Raw genomic sequence first — 17,617 nt, forward strand, 5'->3', positions numbered from 1 at the left:
GCTTTTTATTGGGGTTTATTAGGCTTTTTTTTTCAGTAGTCTTTCATCTTCGCAAATATGATTTTGTTAGGGGGTCCAGTTCCAAAGAAAACGCCTTACATAATCTTTACTTCTAACGGACTTTACGTTGAACTGAAACACAACAGTGTCCGAGGAGGAAATTAAATTGATTTAGATAAGAAAATAAGATGTATATCCATGAACATAATTAAAAAAGAAATATTTGGGTCCATATCCGGAGTGTATTATATAAATTAACTTCTTAATAACTGATATAAAGTAGAGCAAATAGATAGTCATATCTATGAAGTGGTGTTTACGATCACTTATGTCCACGACCACTAATGGTTTTCTAGCTGAACCAAGACAGTAATTTGGACATCCTAGCATGCTAAAAAGTGTTGAGTATTATCGTTGATTGAGGTATTGGGTGGGTATTATTAGACGGGATTCTGTAAATTGAAATATTAACAATTTAGACACTAACATGCACAATAACCTGGTAACTGTTCCAATACAGTATGTACCAAGTGAATAATACAGTGGAACTTGGATATTACGGCCTCGGTAGTTACGTCATCTCGGTTGTAACGTCAATTTTTAATAGGTCCGGCCAAAAACTATTCAATAACATTATTAAAAACCCGGTTTTAGCGGTTAAAAATAAAGTAACCCTCGTCTATAGCGTCATAAAATTTGATAGTAGGTTGTTGTTTTTTCATTTTATGAAGAATAAAGTGCATTGTGTTTCCGGTTTTGCGACATGCTCCTTCCAAGAATGTGAGAAAGGCCGATTGTCCCTTCTGTGTACAGATATTATTTCTTATTTGTCAGTGCCATCATAAACAATCAAATTTTCTGCTGTAATAAAATAGTGCAAATAATGCTGTAATAAAATTTTGCCTGGTTAAAATCTCATTTTTTTCTACCTCTTTTATAACGTCACTCTGATATAGCGTCATGTTTTTACTGGACCCTTCAATGACGCTATAACCAAGTTCCACTGTATATATAATTATTAATTTGTATCAGTTCTCCGTATTTTTTAATTGAAATATACATATTGGTTACAGTTGTATTTGATTTGAAACTATTCGAAAAAAAAATGTTGCTTGAAAATAAAAACAAGTCCAATATATGCAACACGGTTAAACATATCTCAGAAAGTAAACTTGTATGCCATTAATTGTATTCAGGTGTACTTTAAAATTTGGTTTTTTCTTTCCAACATTTTTTTCAATGGAATCATGCACGGTCCTGGTGATTGACTATAACGGTGCAGACCTCTTAAGGCGAGTCCGCTGTATCACACCCCATCATCCTAACTTGGTCCAGAAGGACCTGGTCTTCGGCTCTTCTGAGACCCAGGCTATTTCATATCTGCTAAAATCCGCAGGAGCTCTAAATCAGAACTCTTTCTGCTGTTGCGAACGTTTAATCCTCTGGTAGGCCAAAGCCGGGCATTTCCAGAAGATAAGTGAGGATGTTTCCTCTTATATAGATGGCACCTTGGGCTATCCGCCAATTCAAGCAGATATAGGTGCCGCCTTAGTATACAATGGCCAATAAGCATACTGGCCACCAGAGAGCAGCTCCTATTAAGAATGGCCTGTCTACGTGGATCCTAGTCTGTCCAATACCTCTACCACCAACCCAAGAGTCCTGTGATCTCCACAAAATAAACTCCCCGAGACAACCTCGACCAGTACTGAAGAGCACTCCAACCACAGGTTCGAATCCAACGGGCGGAGTGGATGGGTCCCGTCCTGTCAGGGCGTCGAGAAGCATTTCATTCCCTTAAATACCTCAGTACCTGTTGAATGTGAGACAAGAATAAAGGTAGAACAGCTACGAGACTTGTCAACACGAGATCTATACCAGAGAAGATTGCAAAAAGTACTGAATGAAAACTACATTACACCGGATGAAGACATAGAAGAAAGTTGGAGGAAAATCAGAGATAATATCAAAATGGCAGCAACGGAAGCACTTGGAGAACGTAAGATAAGTAAACATATACGAAAGAAAAGGAGAACTCCATGGTTCTGTGAAGAAATAAAAATAAAATGCCAAGAAAAAAAGAAAATCTACCTAGAATCTACCTAGAAGTCCAAAAGAACGAGACAAACATATGAAGAATATAAAAGAGTACGAAATGAATTAAACTCAATAGTAAGAAGGAAGAAAACAGAACATTGGGAAGCATTTTCAAAAGAGATGGAGCACGACTTTTATGGGATGCAAAGGGAAATGTGGAAAATGATAAGAGGTCAAAGAGCAGAGATGAAGGAATTGATAGAAGTAAAACATATTGATACAAATACATGGACAACTTACCTAAAAAACCTTTATCAAACAGCTAATCACAAAGAACTGGAAACACCACGATTAGAATCGGATGAGAAAACAGAAATTAAAGAGGAAGATATAAAGAACGCCTTAAAAAAGATGAAAAATCGAAAAGCTCCTGGGAAAGATGGAATAGCTAATGAACTTTTAAAGTACGGAGGAGATAGACTTCACAAAGAACTGAATATCCTTATAAGTAAAATAATAAATACAGGAAGAATTCCAGAAGAATGGAGAACCACTCAAATGATAGCGTTATTTAAGAAAGGTGATAGGGCAGACCCCAGTAACTATAGAGGGATAAATTTACTGAGCACTATACTGAAACTCACAACAAAAATACTTATGGAGAAAATAATGGCGTGCATAAATATATCGGATGAACAACAAGGATTTAGAAGTGGAAGATCATGTAACGATGCAGTTTTTGTGATAAGGCAAATAGCGGAGAAATCATTAGAATATAACAAACCAGCCTTTTTCTGTTTCATAGACCTAGAGAAAGCGTTTGATATAATCCAATTAAAAGATATGATACACCTTCTATATGAGAAAAATTTACCACTGGATATCATAAAACTGATAGAAAACATATATGTAAGAAATAAAATAGAGATGAAAGTCAATGGAATAATAACAGAACCCATAGAAACAAACACAGGAATCCGGCAAGGAGATTCACTAAGTCCTCTACTGTTTAACATAATATTGGATGCAATAATAAAACAAGTGAAGAAAAAAAGAGGGTACAAAATGGGCAATAGAGAGATAAAAATACTCTGTTACGCTGATGACACCGTGTTAGTAGCAGAGTGCGAAGACGACCTACAAAGATTATTGCACGAGTTCAACATTAACGCAAAAGAAATGAATATGAAAATATCAGTCCAAAAAACAAAAAGCTTAGTAATTGCCAAAGAACCAATAAGATGCAAATTGGAGTTAGACAATCAAATTATACAACAAGTAATGACTTTCAAATATCTGGGAATTAATCTATCAGCCGACAACAATATCGAAGAAGAGGTAAAAGACCAAATAATTAAAGCCAGTAGAACGGCCGGATGCCTAAACGACACAATTTGGAAAAACAAACACCTAAGATTGGAAACAAAGGCCCGAATATATAAGTCAGTTATTAGGCAAGTTATGACTTACACGGCCGAAACAAGACCAGATACAAGCAAAACACGAAGACATCTGGAAACCAACGAAATGAAGATCTTAAGAAGGATTGCTGGAAAAGGACTACAGGATAGGGTAAGAAGTGAGGAAATCAGACGCATATGTGGAGTAGACAATATAAATACCTGAGTAAAGAACAGAAAAGAAGAGTGGAATGAGCACATAAGCAGGATGTCTGAATCAAGGATAGTAAGAATAGCCAGGGACAAGTCACCGTTAGGCAGGAGAAGTATAGGACGCCCAAGGTAAAGATGGAATGACAACTTAGGTGCAGAATGAAAGGCACCGTTGAATAAAAACGGGCAGTACTGCCTATATAAAAGAAGAAGAAGAAGAAGAAATACCTCAGTATTCCGGTACCTTATGAGTTGACTTTATTGGTCAGCGTAACATCAGCCAGTGCATGATGTATTATATTTTTCTATTATTAACCATTCTATGTAAGCTGTTGAGAAAAACTAAGAATATTCTAGTGGTCAAGAAAAAATGGCAAATAAGCTACACGGAATATTAATATATACAAATTTGTAAAACTAAATCACTACAGCGTATTTCAAACATGCGATGCAATGTACAAGGATAGCCCCATGCAAATGAAATGATAATTTTCTTGACAACGTTGCCGCTCTTCACGGTAGCGGCAGTGAAAGGTAGTATTAGGCAGATACTTGTAGAGGATTATCGCTATTAACTGCTGTGGAATACTAAAGGAGCATGCATTTATAATTCACAGAATGGCAAACACTCTTGCAATATACAACCATACTGATTCTAACGTTTGAAATGGACCGTAGGTAAATATAGATAGTGCTACCTCAGTGCCGGTTTAACCTAACTTCGGTCCCTGGGCGCTGGAGGTTTAGGGGCCCCCTTTATTGCTATTCGTTGTCAGTTTTTTAACAAGAAAACACATGCATTAACTATAAAGGTTTCTTGTAAAATCCATAAAATATTTTTTTAAACAAGCAAGAAGAATAGCAAATGTAGAAAATAATCCAAAAAATACATTTAAAAACATAAATAAAAAATAGAAACAACACATGACAAGCAAAAAAACATATTCTAAAAAATACATAAAGACAAAAATTAGATCACTTTTTTTCTTGACTTGGCATTCGCAAACTGCCATATAATATTATCACAATTCAGTTTCTCCAGTTCTTCATTCTCTATATACAATAGTGATAATGCGTATAGGTTTTCTTGACCCAAATTTGACCTTAAATATGCTTTTATTCTTTTTAAAGCCGAAAAAGACCGCTCGCCTGACGCATTAGAAATTGGTATCGTCAAATAAATTTGCAGTAAAGTTAAAATATTGGGAAAAGTTGCTTTTACATCTTGGAAGAATAAAATTTTTCATAAATTGTATGATGTTTATTCAAATTTTGGCATAACGTTACAAAATGGGTATTTTCATTATTCAAGTTCTCTTTGGTTTCATCAACATCGTTTTTATGTTTCTCGCATAAAGTATTAATTGACGTCTTGACTTCTTCTTTATCTCTAGATTAAAAAAACATCTAAAAGCTGATGTTACATCCTTGTAGCATTCAATTCGCGATTCTGAAAACAGCGACTAATTTTCTAGACTCTAGATTTTCTGCGAGAGCGATTTTTTTGTTGCTGCGACTACAAATCGCAAGTGGAGTGCTAGCCTTAGAGGCCACTGTATAATGTCAAATTGCAATTTTTGTAATTGCTTTACTTTTGAATGTTTGAAAGAGTGTATACCTATTGTTTGGGTATTGGCATTTTCGAGAATACTCTATTCTTTATCTATAAATTAGATTTATGTATATCTATTTTTGTTTTTCGTTTAAAGTAACGTTTACACGTATCCAGTAACTGGCGCCAGTCTCACTGGAATGCGAGTGCTTGACTAAGACAGCGCTGGATAGGTTCGTCTACACGTATCCAGTAACTGGCGCCAATCTCACTGGTACTCTTATTAAAAATCCTAATACTGCCACTGAAACCACAGGTACGACAGCGCCAGCGACTGGAACGCTGTGTTTACACGTGTCTACAACCACTTGCACGGGGTTAAAGGGGACGCGGACGAGGGCCACTGGCATGAAAAATAGACCAGCTTTCTATTCGAGACAGTGCTGAACTAGAGCAAAAAAGCGTTTACATGATGCCACTGCCATGCCAGCACTGTCGTTCCAGTGTGACTGGCGCCAGTTACTGGGTACATGTAAACCTGCCTTTTCTATTTTAAAAGGACTTGTTTTGTTCCTATTTTTAAAGAACTTATTTTAAAGCCGAAAAGTGAGATAAATTATTATTTAAGCCTCACAATTCAAAATGAAATTATTAAAAACTAAAAAACTCCGTTTATACGATTATTTTGGATACAATTCGAGACATGGCCATTGATTAATAACCTACACATTTTTTACCCACTACCTGGGTAGTTTTTAATCAATGAAATTGGGCCCAATGGAAAAGGGCCCCGCCACAAACACTGACACGGGGCCCCTGTGGGGCTAGGCTACGACACTGTGTATAGGCGTGAAAAGATGTAACAATAGAACAATTGGCGTATGAGATTTTTTTTCGGAGATTATGTAAATTATTTAGCAACTTTATTTTTTTATAATTAAAAGGAACGGGCCCCTCCGGGGCCCGGGCCCCTGGGCGCCCGCCCCAAGCGCCCAGTGGATAAACCGGCACTGTGCTACCTAGTAGATTCCAATTAGGCATTACTGTACAAAAAAGCGACGTATAAGAGGTAAAGGAGGAAATATTTAATCTTATTTTATTTTTTGTTTCTTACGACGTCGTAATTTTTATACCTTTAAATACTCATGTAATGTCTAGACAGTATATTAATATTTCTATAATTTTATAAATTTTTTCTAATATGTTTAACCTTGGAGTATCTATTGGACTAAAAAGCATGTAACTGATTGTCACTATTTGACGAAAATGAACAAAATTATTTACTCCACATAAGCAAGAAATCAGCAAATTACTAAACCTAACTTATGCATGCTTAAATTAAATTCATTGCTTTTCACACACTTAGAATTTGGTTTTGGTACTCTTGGTTTAGAGATTGAAATTGCTATCTAATTTAATGTTGATATAAGATATATGTAAGAAAAATATCATGTTGGATGAGAAAAACATTTCTGACTACATAAACGCAAATCATTGAAGGATTTGATGAAATATCTTTATTTAGTAACTTAGTCAATCAACTTATTGACCATTCTTGTTATATAGTCAGTTTTGAAATTAAAGAAAAAAAATCATCGCGTTTGAATTGTGGTCTACTGATCATGGTATTGATATCGGTCCATTTCGAATAGTATTTAGTGAGATTGATAAATTGTAGGTAGCTAATATCAGTATTGAATAGCATTTGATATATGTTTTTGTAAAAGATATTTTTTACGGGAGCCACAACCAAATTGAGCCTTATGGAACATAAACTTACTACAGGAAATACTATATCTAAAGAAAGTAACCTTCTACTATTTATAGTTATTCTTGTAATATATCCTGTTATGAATTTAAAATAGCAAATGTATGCATATTTTAGCAGATACCGAGATAGAAAATTTTAAATCCATATCAGGCAATCCACAATCATGTTTCCGACCATTTTACCGCTATTAACGCAAGACATTTAGATTGTAAGTTTGTACAGACACGTTTTTAATGTTGAGATTAATATTTATGGATGTTAATTAAATAAAAAATATATTCGAATTCAAAAAACTTATTTTAACATGGAGACTCTTTTAACCCCCTCCTTGGTTTTGATTAAATTTTGTTAAACAGTACACTAATACCTTTATTTTTATAGGGAGCACGACGAAGAAGTAGGATATGGTGAAGTAGATTCGAAAGTAAGTTTAATATACATAAATAGCTTGCTTTTGCACCATTATCGTTGCAGATGTATGTATATAGCTAAGATGCACGAAGTACGATGTACTACAAAGAATGAAAAATCTAAATAACGTTCACATCGATGCATTTACTAACTTTAAAAGGACATTTTATATATTATCTGATCTAATATTGATATAAAGCGAATTTGGAGGAATTTTCACTTTCTTTGTATGGTACCATCTGTTACGATATTAATTCTGACAGTACAGGACGTTCTGTCAATTAGAAGGTGTTTGCTTCACATATTATTTTGTGTCCGATGGAATCAATTGAGTTGGGAGGAGTGATAAAGTAATTTCATTTGAAGTTCTAACAATCCGATTCACAGCCGAACTGATTGTGGTACTATTAGTATCTGCTTCTTTGTTACCAATGATGGAAAAATGGATTTCTGAATGTAAACGTGTCCGTACTTATGAGCACAAATAATGAATCACGTAGTGGGCTTCCAAAAATACTACTGTCCGTCAAGCAAATGCGTGTGAGATAGCAAGCAGCTATTATTTAAAAAAAAATGTGCACACAACTTTTACTGAAGCGTTTTAGTTTTCCCTACAATCTGAAGGAATTTTTATAGATATATGACCATCGATGAAACTTATGTTCTCATAACCAAAGAATAATTCAAACAGTGGGCACAAGCAAAAATGAGTCGTCGAAAAGCTACAACCGTTTTTATATACAACATAAAGGAGTTGTATGCCAATTTGTGGCAATCCAATCAAAAAGAAATTGTTAATATGGTACAGCAGACAGTCCTTTAAGGAGTAGAGAGTAGGGTGTAGAGGTAAGGAGAAAAACAACTTAAAATAATCTGCCACGCAGACGATGCAATACTAATCTCTCAAAGTGAAGATGATTTATAACGTATGCTGCACCAATTTAACATAACCGCCAGAAAATTTAACATGTTAATTTCCCCAAAGACTAGACAAGGGGACAGCCTCAGTCCATACCTATTTAATTTAATAATGGATGAAGTTATAGACAGTGATAACAAAATGGGTAACCGAACCATGAGAATGCTTTGCTACGCAGATGATGCAATCTTAATAGCCGAAAACGAAGATGATTTACAACGCCTACTACAAAAATTTAAAATAACCGCCGAAAAGTATAACCTGACACTATCCACAGAAAAAACTCAATCGATGGTAATATCCAAGGACCCAATTAGATGTAAATTAGTAGTGGACGACCATATAATCGAACAGGTAGTGGATTGTAGATACTTGGGTGTGGAAATATCTAGCGACAGGCATCCGTGGCAAGAAACAAAACAGCAGGCAACGAAAGCAGCGAGAATATCTGGTTTACTGAGGGATACAATTTGACGGAATAAATATATGAGCACCGAAAGCAAAGTCCGCATTTATAAGACATGTGTTAGACCCGTACTGACATACGCAGCTGAGACAAGGGCCGAGACAACAAAGACCAAACAAATAATCGGAACAACAGAGACGAAAACCCTAAGATCCATAAAAGGTATTACACTCAGATATAGAATACGAAACGAAGACACATTGAGAGAGCTAGGCGTTCAAGACGTAGTGAGATGGATAAGAGCACGACAACGCATGTGGAGAGACCACGTAGATCGGATGGACCCTGAACGAATGGCGCAATGGGCGAAGACACAGAAGCCCAACACCAAGTGACCCATAGGAAGACCCAAAAATCGATGGTACGAGAGCTGGAGCTCCGGATCGCAGCAGAGACTGTAACAGAAGAAACAGGACATTACAAGAGGAAGAAGAAGAAGAATTTCCCAAAAAAAAAAAGAAATGCATGGTTATAACAGCAAACCCAATAAGACGTAAATTGGAGCTGGAGGGTCAGATAATAGAACAAGTGATGGAATTTAAATATCAAGGCATCACACTATCTAGCTACGAAAGGCTCGAAACAGAAGTGGAAGATGAAGTAAATAGAGCAAACAGAGCCGCAGGTTGCCTGAATGGCACAATATGGAGAAATAAAAATATCGGAAAAGAAATGAAAGGCAGAATTTACAAAACAGTTATCAGACCAATGCGGCAGAAACACGACCCGACACAGAGAGGACAAAAATATTGCTCGAAACAACGGAGATGAAAACCCTTCGAAAAATGTATAGTGAGATTCTATGGGACAGGGCTAGAAGTACAGATATACGACGGAGATGCAAGGTGAACAACATTAATAACTGGGTAAGAAACAGAACAAAAGAATGGAATGACCACATAAGCCGAATGACAACAAATAGAGTAGTAAGGACAGCGAGAGACGGTTCCCCAATAGAAAGACGATCAGTTGGAAGACCACGAAAACAATTGGAACGACAACTTACTAGAGGCACATTGAAAAAACAGACAGTCATGTCTATACAAAAAGAAGAAGAAGAGACATTCATTTTTATCAGAATAACGCACATTTGCACAATTTTACGACGATGAAAATTCAGTTTTGAGTTGGTGCCTCATTAGCACGATTCACCAGGTACAAGATGTTGATCAGACCACCAGTAATCACTTACGCAATGAAAATTCCGTCACTAACAAAAATATGAAGAAGAGACGACTGAGAACCAATAAAGAAATTCTCCTTGGAAACAATAGTAAACATGTTAGCAAGACGTCTATTGTGGGTAGGTTCTTCAGAAAAGATAAAAAATACGAATTAGATTCCACTGAAAACAAGAAGTGGTTGAGTAAACAAAAATGATTACTTAGCATAATCTGAGAGAAGAAAATACAATACTTATGCCATGTGTTGAGAGGTGAAAAATATGAATTACTCCAAATCATATTGGAAGGTAAAGTACAGGGCAAAAGATTAGTAAGAAGATGCCAGAACTCTTGGCTGAAAGACCTGAGAAGATGGTTTGACCGCTCATCCGCAGAAATCTTTCGTAGCAGTTTCCAAAAATGCAATTGCCATTTGGATCGCCAATCTTCGAAAGGAGACGGCGCAATAAGAAACAGAGGAAGACTGAAAAGATGATGTACATGTAGAAGAGAACTTAAAAACAGCGAAATTAGCAGAATGACAGACAAGATGCAGGAACCGATGGGATTAGAAATATATGAACAACGCTTTAAAGACTCATCATAAATGTGAGAAATAAATTAAAGATAAGTAATCTCAAAACGACAAGGATCATTACATGCCGCTTAGGATTGTCATGATTCAACCGGACTGAACGACTGTAATGATCAAGATGTTGCCCAGTTCTCCATCCAATGTACCTGGCACGATAAAAGGCTTAATTTAGATAACAGTGTTTGGTGTTATTGCAGACGATCCAACTATAACTAAATTCAATTCAATACCGCTGTACAGATATGTTTATATTTTCGATATTGGTTCATTGTATTAAAGAACTTAGCTCTACTTAGCGTTTCAATGCCATTCCAACCGGAACAGTATTGACACCGATCACGATACGACACTTACTCGCGATGACCATAATACCATTGTCGGGTTATACAATGATAATACTATCTGTAATAGTCAGCCAGTGACAGGATCGGTACTTATGTGAATCTAGAATCTATTATTTTCCATTTTTGTTACTTAGGACTAAAACGATGGAAGGCGTATTGTAAGACTGTTGTTTGTCGCCTGTTTATAATGGTTATAATCCAATTTAATTCTGCCACCTTCTTTAAATGCCATTTTGGTTTTTTGAATTCATATTACGCTTGCCTACATGTTTCGCTAATGACCATTTTAGGCTGGTTATCTTTACTGTCGCGTTTCATTTTGTTTTTTGGTAATTTCAGTTCTCATTATTGTTTCCTTAGTATAAGAATCGATAGGCCAACGATATTTATTATTAAGAGGCTACAGTAGCGATCAATAATAGGTAGCAACAAACGCGTTCCAAGATTGCGGCTCTAATTTTGAATATTTTGTCGAGATATTTGGCACACATATTCGTAATATAATAAAGAATGGCGGTACAGAGCCCAATTTCAGAAATATGTTGGTACGTGGAAATTACTCTATAACTAAATAAAATATTGAAAATAGGAGCCTGTACCGTAGGAGAAGAAAAAAAACTTTCTTCAAATAAAATTTTTTATTTCTAACAAGAAATCTAACATCATCATTCTCTTTGCCTTATCCCTATGCGGGGTCGGCTTCCCTAATTGCATTTCTCCACACAATTCTATCTTAGGTCATATCAATGTTAATCCCCTTTACCAACATGTCCTGCCTTATCGTCTCCCCCCAGGTCTTCTTTGGTCTTCCTCTCCGACTCCTTCCAGGAATCTGCACTTCAGCTATTCTTCGTATTGGGTGATTAACGTCTCGACGTTGAACATGACCAAACCATCTTAACCTATGCTCTCTCATTTTGGCATCAATTGATGCCACACCTAGACTTCCCTTAATATACTCATTTCTAATTTTATCCTTCTTTGTCACTCCACTCATCCATCTAAGCATTCTCATTTCCGCCACATGCATTCGTTGTTCCTCTTTCTTTTTCACTGCCCAACATTCAGTTCCGTGCATCATAGCCGGTCTTATTGCTGTTTTATAGAATTTTCCCTTCAGCTTCATTGGAATTTTTCTGTCACACAACACACCACTCACTCGCTTCTTTCCACTTCATCCATCCAGCCCTACTTCTACTGCATGCATCTCCATCTATTTCTCCATTACTCTGTAATACCGATCCTAGGTACTTAAACTATTGCTTTTCACAATCATTTCACCATAAAAAGATATTGTAGTAACTCCATCTTTAAATGAACATTCCAAATACTCTGTTTTTGTCCTACTAAGTTTTAAACCTTTTTCCTCCAGAGCTTGTCTCCACTGTTCCAGTTTTTGTTCTAAGTCTCTTTCACTATTTCCTATTAACACTACATCATCAGCATACATTAGGCACCATGAAATACTACCCTATAGTTTCGCTGTTATCTGGTCCAAAACTAATGAGAATAAATAAGGACTAAGCATCGAGCCTTGGTGCAATCCTACTTTCACCTGAAATTTATCAGTCTCTCCCACACCTGTCCTAACACTAGTCGTTACTCCCTCATACATATCTCTCACAATCTTTACATATTCGCCAGGGACTCCTTTCTTATTGAGTGCACACCACAGAATCTCTCGAGGAACTCTATCATATGCTTTCTCAAGATCAATGAATACCATATGAGCGTTGGTCTCCTTATTCCTGTATTTTTCCATCAGTTGTCTTACAATGAAAATTGCATCTGTTGTTGATCTGCCCTGCATAAAGCCAAATTGATTATCGGATATTTCGGTTTCTTCACGTATCCGTCTATCAATTACTCTCTCCCATCAATCTCCCAACAAGAAATCGAACATATTATAACTAATTAGGCAACATAGAGAAATTATCACTGTCATTTTGACAAACCTGCGTCAGATTTTCTCTAATCTGTTCTGTCATCTTTATCGATATCTGTTCAGTGCAGTAGTGTGTTAATTTAAGAATTCGTTATTGTTGTTTCATAGGAAAGTAGTGTTTATTGATAATTTATTATATATTTGTTGTTGTATAAGTTGTTGGCCTCTTTGAAAGAATAGATTGTTGTTAATTGTGAGTTTTAGTTATATGTAGGTAGGTAAGTATATTTTACGTAAAAATATTTCGAATTCTAGTGCGAGTATATAAAGTTTTAGGAGGATTTTTTATTCTAAAAATATAATCAATAGTTTAACAAAATGGAAAAGTAAATCAAACCAAAAATAAAGTAAAACCTTTCAAGAAAAAGTCCATTAAAAACCGTGCCAAAATTATGCGAAAATCGAAATTTGTTTCGCTTCACAACAAAAAATGATTATTTATTATTGTTTTATTATTAGATATTTCATGCCTTTCTAAATACCTATCTTAACCTAAAATTTTCACCCATTTTGGTTTATTTTATGATTATTGTCAAAATATTAATCTTAGATAATGTCAAAGATTACCACTGTTGCCAAAGTTTATGATACTATCTCCCGAAGTTTTGTTGCTACCTGTTGATCGCTACTGTTTACTCTTAAGGTGTAGTGTAGAAGGTTCGTATTTATTTCAATGACGAAAAGTGCAATAATATAAAAAATCTGAAACAGCTAGTTTGAAAATCTTGTATATATTCTATTATTTTCCGAATAAAGCCTATTCTGCATTATTTTCTTATGCAGTTAATAATTTCATTTTGTATTTTTTTTTAAGTTTTCTGTATTTTACTGTGTGAAGAGGTCTTTACAGCAATTTTTGTCAAGTCTTCGAAGCTAGATCTTATTAATATCCCTGAAGAATATGATCAGTTTCTGGATTAATATTCTCCATTTATTTAAAATATTTCATGTAAGATTATCTTCTTGTTTGTTATACAGTGATGAGTGCGCTAATAACCGGCCAAATATCGCAAAAGATGGAAAACATATGAAGTTGTGAGATAAAAGAAATTAAACTAGTGGAGTTGGTAAATTTAGCGATAAAAACCTATAAATTTATATTCTAATTAATTTTTTCTATGGATGCTATACAATGTGCCACTTCTCTCACTACTTACATACATTCAAAATGAAACATTTCTTACGCAGTGAGAAAAGTAGACCATTGCAGTGAGAAAAGTCGGCCATTACCGGTTTTCCATATACATGATCGCCGTTTCCATGGTAACATGCACAATACAAACAATTATTTTTGTCAAACAAAATGTGTTGAAGCAAATTCATACCAAAAATTACCTTTTAAAACTGTTCAAATATAACTGTAAATTATAATTTTAAATAAATATAGGATACAACAAGCTGAAACTGCGAGCATTATCATAACGAAAACTTTGTTTATTTACGTATTTTAATTCATAATATGGAAAATTGCTGTTATGAAAAGTGGTTTAGAATTAAAAATTATATTTTAATGTGCAATTTATCATTCTAATTTAAATGTTATGAACTATAAAGGTACTTGACTCTTGATCGAAATTCATATTTTTTATATACCTCGTATAAAATTAATAAAATTTGATATATGATGGTTGCCTCATAAATCTTAGACCATGAAGAGCTTTTTATGAAGAATACCTTTTCTTCGTCAAATTAAAAATAAAAGAGTTATAAATCAAAACGGTGTTGGTATCCATAAATTGAGAAAAATCTTGAAATATTTTTTTCCATTAGAAGGATGTAATTGCACATATCAGACCATAATTTTTTATTCCAAACAACATTTCATATAGTCGGTTCGCTAAACTCAGACACAACTGGCTAGTGATTTTAGTCAGTAATTTTACCAATTTGGCAAAAACAAATAATTACTAAATAGTTAATAATTACTAAATAATTAGTAATCTTGCCAATTTTGCCAAAATTACCTAAAATTACCGAAAAACAAAAAAATTACCTACTAAAATCACTTTAAAGTTTGAACTCTTGACAAAAACGCATCCATAGAAAAAGTATAGCGTTCAATACGTGAGAAAATGACATACTTCTCCCTCGCTTAATTTGCGGCACTTGCCTCGTGCCTCGGCTCGTGCCAACAAACTTCTGCGCTCGTGAGAAATATGTATTTTTTCTCTCTTGTTGTACAATACACTATTTCCCACCTTTAAATGTATCAGAGGAGTATGTCAACTAAAATGGTCACTGTCATAGTGACAGTTGTCAAACTCGTCCGATACGTCTAAAGGTGGGAAACAATAAATATAATGTAAATTTATAGGTTTTTATCGCTGAATTTCCCAACTCTACTAGTTTTATTTCTTATTTTATCTCACAACTTAATATGTGTTTCCATCTTTTGCGTTATTCTGCCGGTTATTAGCGCGCTCATCACTGTTTACATACCTACATAATACAGTGATGAGCGTGCTAATTAATGACAAAATAGCGCAAAAGATGGAAAACATATTACATAGTGCAATAAAAAGAGGTGAAACTAGTGGAGGTGGAAATTATCGGTATAAACGTAAAAATTAACATTACATTACATACACTCACCGGCACAAAAAACCGCCACCCCAAAAAATGGGTCATTTTTAATGTCTTGTATTTCCTAAACCTGATGTCCGATTTAAGTAATTCTTTTAATATGTTATAGCCTTACTCTTTAACAATATCGCTGTAATAATATTGTTACTAAACAGGTACATTGTCATTGTATACAGGGTGTACGAATCAAACTGTGTTTTTTTCTCAAACTTTGGAACACCCTGTGGAATGATCTAGCTTTTATAAAATACTGAAATTAAAACCCAACTATAGCCTCAGGTTTTATTAACATTATGTTATTTGTTTTATTCGCTTATGTTGGATAATAAAAAAGTTAGGCACTTTAACAACTACCTCTGTTTTTCGTCAATATAGGGTGTTTTCAAATAAGTACGGCAAACTTTAAGGGGTAATTCTGCATGATAAAATAATGACAGTTTGCTTTATAAACGTATGCCCGTAAGTGCTTCGTTTCCGAGATAGGGGGTGTTGAAATTGTTCTTACAAACTGACGATTTATTTATTGCTCTAAAACGGTTTGTGATACAAAATGAAATTTGGTAGATTTTAAGAGGTAGTTATTGCGCATTTTTTGGCATACAATTAAGAATTTTATATTCACTATTGGCGTGCATACGGGTATAAACATTTTAGATATATCCCGTATGCACGTCAATAGTGAATATAAAATTCTTAATTGTATGCCAAAAAATGCGCAATAACTACCTCTTAAACTCTACCAAATTTCATTTGCATATCACAAGCCGTTTTAGAGCAATAAATAAATCGTCAGTTTGTAAGAACAATTTCAACACCCCCTATCTCGGAAACAAAGCATTTGCGAGCATACGTTTATAAAGCAAACTGTCATTATTTTATCATGCAGAATTACCTCTTTAAGTTTGCCGTACTTATTTAAAAACACCCTATATTGACGAAAAACAGGGGTAGTTGTTAAAGTGCCTAACTTTTTTTATTATCCAACATAAGCGAATGAATCAAAAAACAGAATGTTAAGAAAACCTAAAGCTATAGTTGGGTTTTAATTTCAGTATTTTATAAAAGCTAGAACATTCCACAGAGTGTTCCAAAGTTTGAGAAAAAAACACAGTTTGATTCGTACACCCTGTATACAATGATACAAAACCTGTACCTGTGTAATGTAAAAACGTACGGCAAAACCAATGTACCTGCCTAGCAACGATATTATTACAGCGATATATTGTTAAAGAATAATGCTATAACATATATAAAAAAATTACTTAAATCGGACATCAGGTTTAGGAAATACAAGACATTAAAAATAACCCATTTTTTGGGGTGGAGGTTTTTTCTGCCGGTGAGTGTAGTTTCCCACCTTTAGACGTCTGTGACTGAAGTACTTTATAAAATTCTCCTGTCACAGTTACAGTTGCCATACTTCTCCGATACGTTTAAAGTTGGGAAACTATGCAATGTAATGTTAATTTATACATTTATATCGATAATTTCCACCTCTACTAGTTTCATCTCTTTTGAACTCACAACCTTATATGTTTTCCATCTTTTGCGTTATTTTACCGGTTATTAGCATGCTCATCACTGTATGTATCCATTATGATCTACATGCCCTCTTTATCAGACTATACTTCAAGATATAACAAAATGAAAGTTACCTGCAACTACTGTATGGGGCCCGTTCTATAGTTACATAGTTATTTTCCAATGTATTTATGTCCCATAAAATCAAATGCTGAAATTATTGAATGATTTGCAACAACATTGATTGGCCTATTTTATCATTTGTAAAAACAAAATATACTTAGTCTAATATATTTACCGTTGCACGTCATCCGCGTCATAGCCCGTGATGTCACATGATACCAACACGAAATATTTAGGCGGTAGGTGTGTTCTTTTTTAGAATCATTTTGCCGAGTACACTGGAATTACAGCCACTAGACAGATTTTATTATATACGCGTAGAAATAATATTTGAAAATTTCTATTAATATGTTAACTTAAAGAAATACACAATAATACATTTTATCTAATTTGTATAAATGGATTATAAAGCGTTTTTGTGAAGCACATTTGTTCGGAACACACTGCTGCTGTAATTCTAATCGAAGGAAGGTGATATTTTGGCATAATTTGGTAACATTTATTTGACAGTTGCGGTGATGACAGTTCATATTTGTTTTTATTCTTTACTATAAGTATTTGTTTTATTATATTT

At 34.6% G+C, this 17,617-nt stretch overlaps 1 protein-coding gene and 1 long non-coding RNA gene across 7 annotated transcripts in view; one reads left to right on the top strand and one right to left on the bottom strand.

Annotated features, from left to right (window-relative positions):
- LOC114330442 (calpain-B) overlaps positions 1-17,617 on the top strand; it is a 510,388-nt gene that overhangs the window by 322,210 nt on the left and 170,561 nt on the right. For all 6 annotated transcript variants that reach the window (XM_050652714.1, XM_050652713.1, XM_050652715.1 and 3 more), the window contains one exon: positions 7,355-7,397. In XM_050652714.1, coding sequence (XP_050508671.1) covers positions 7,355-7,397 — 43 coding nt within the window. The remainder of the gene's footprint in view (positions 1-7,354; positions 7,398-17,617) is intronic.
- Positions 1,356-7,195, bottom strand: LOC126885911 (uncharacterized). Its single transcript, XR_007698491.1, has 3 exons — positions 6,222-7,195; positions 3,879-4,348; positions 1,356-1,805 (listed from the first exon to the last, which is right to left on the bottom strand). It is a non-coding gene; the product is annotated as an uncharacterized LOC126885911 (long non-coding RNA).

This window comes from Diabrotica virgifera, chromosome 6 (genome assembly GCF_917563875.1).
Source record: "Diabrotica virgifera virgifera chromosome 6, PGI_DIABVI_V3a".
In the NCBI taxonomy this organism is placed as follows: Eukaryota; Metazoa; Arthropoda; class Insecta; order Coleoptera; family Chrysomelidae; genus Diabrotica; species Diabrotica virgifera.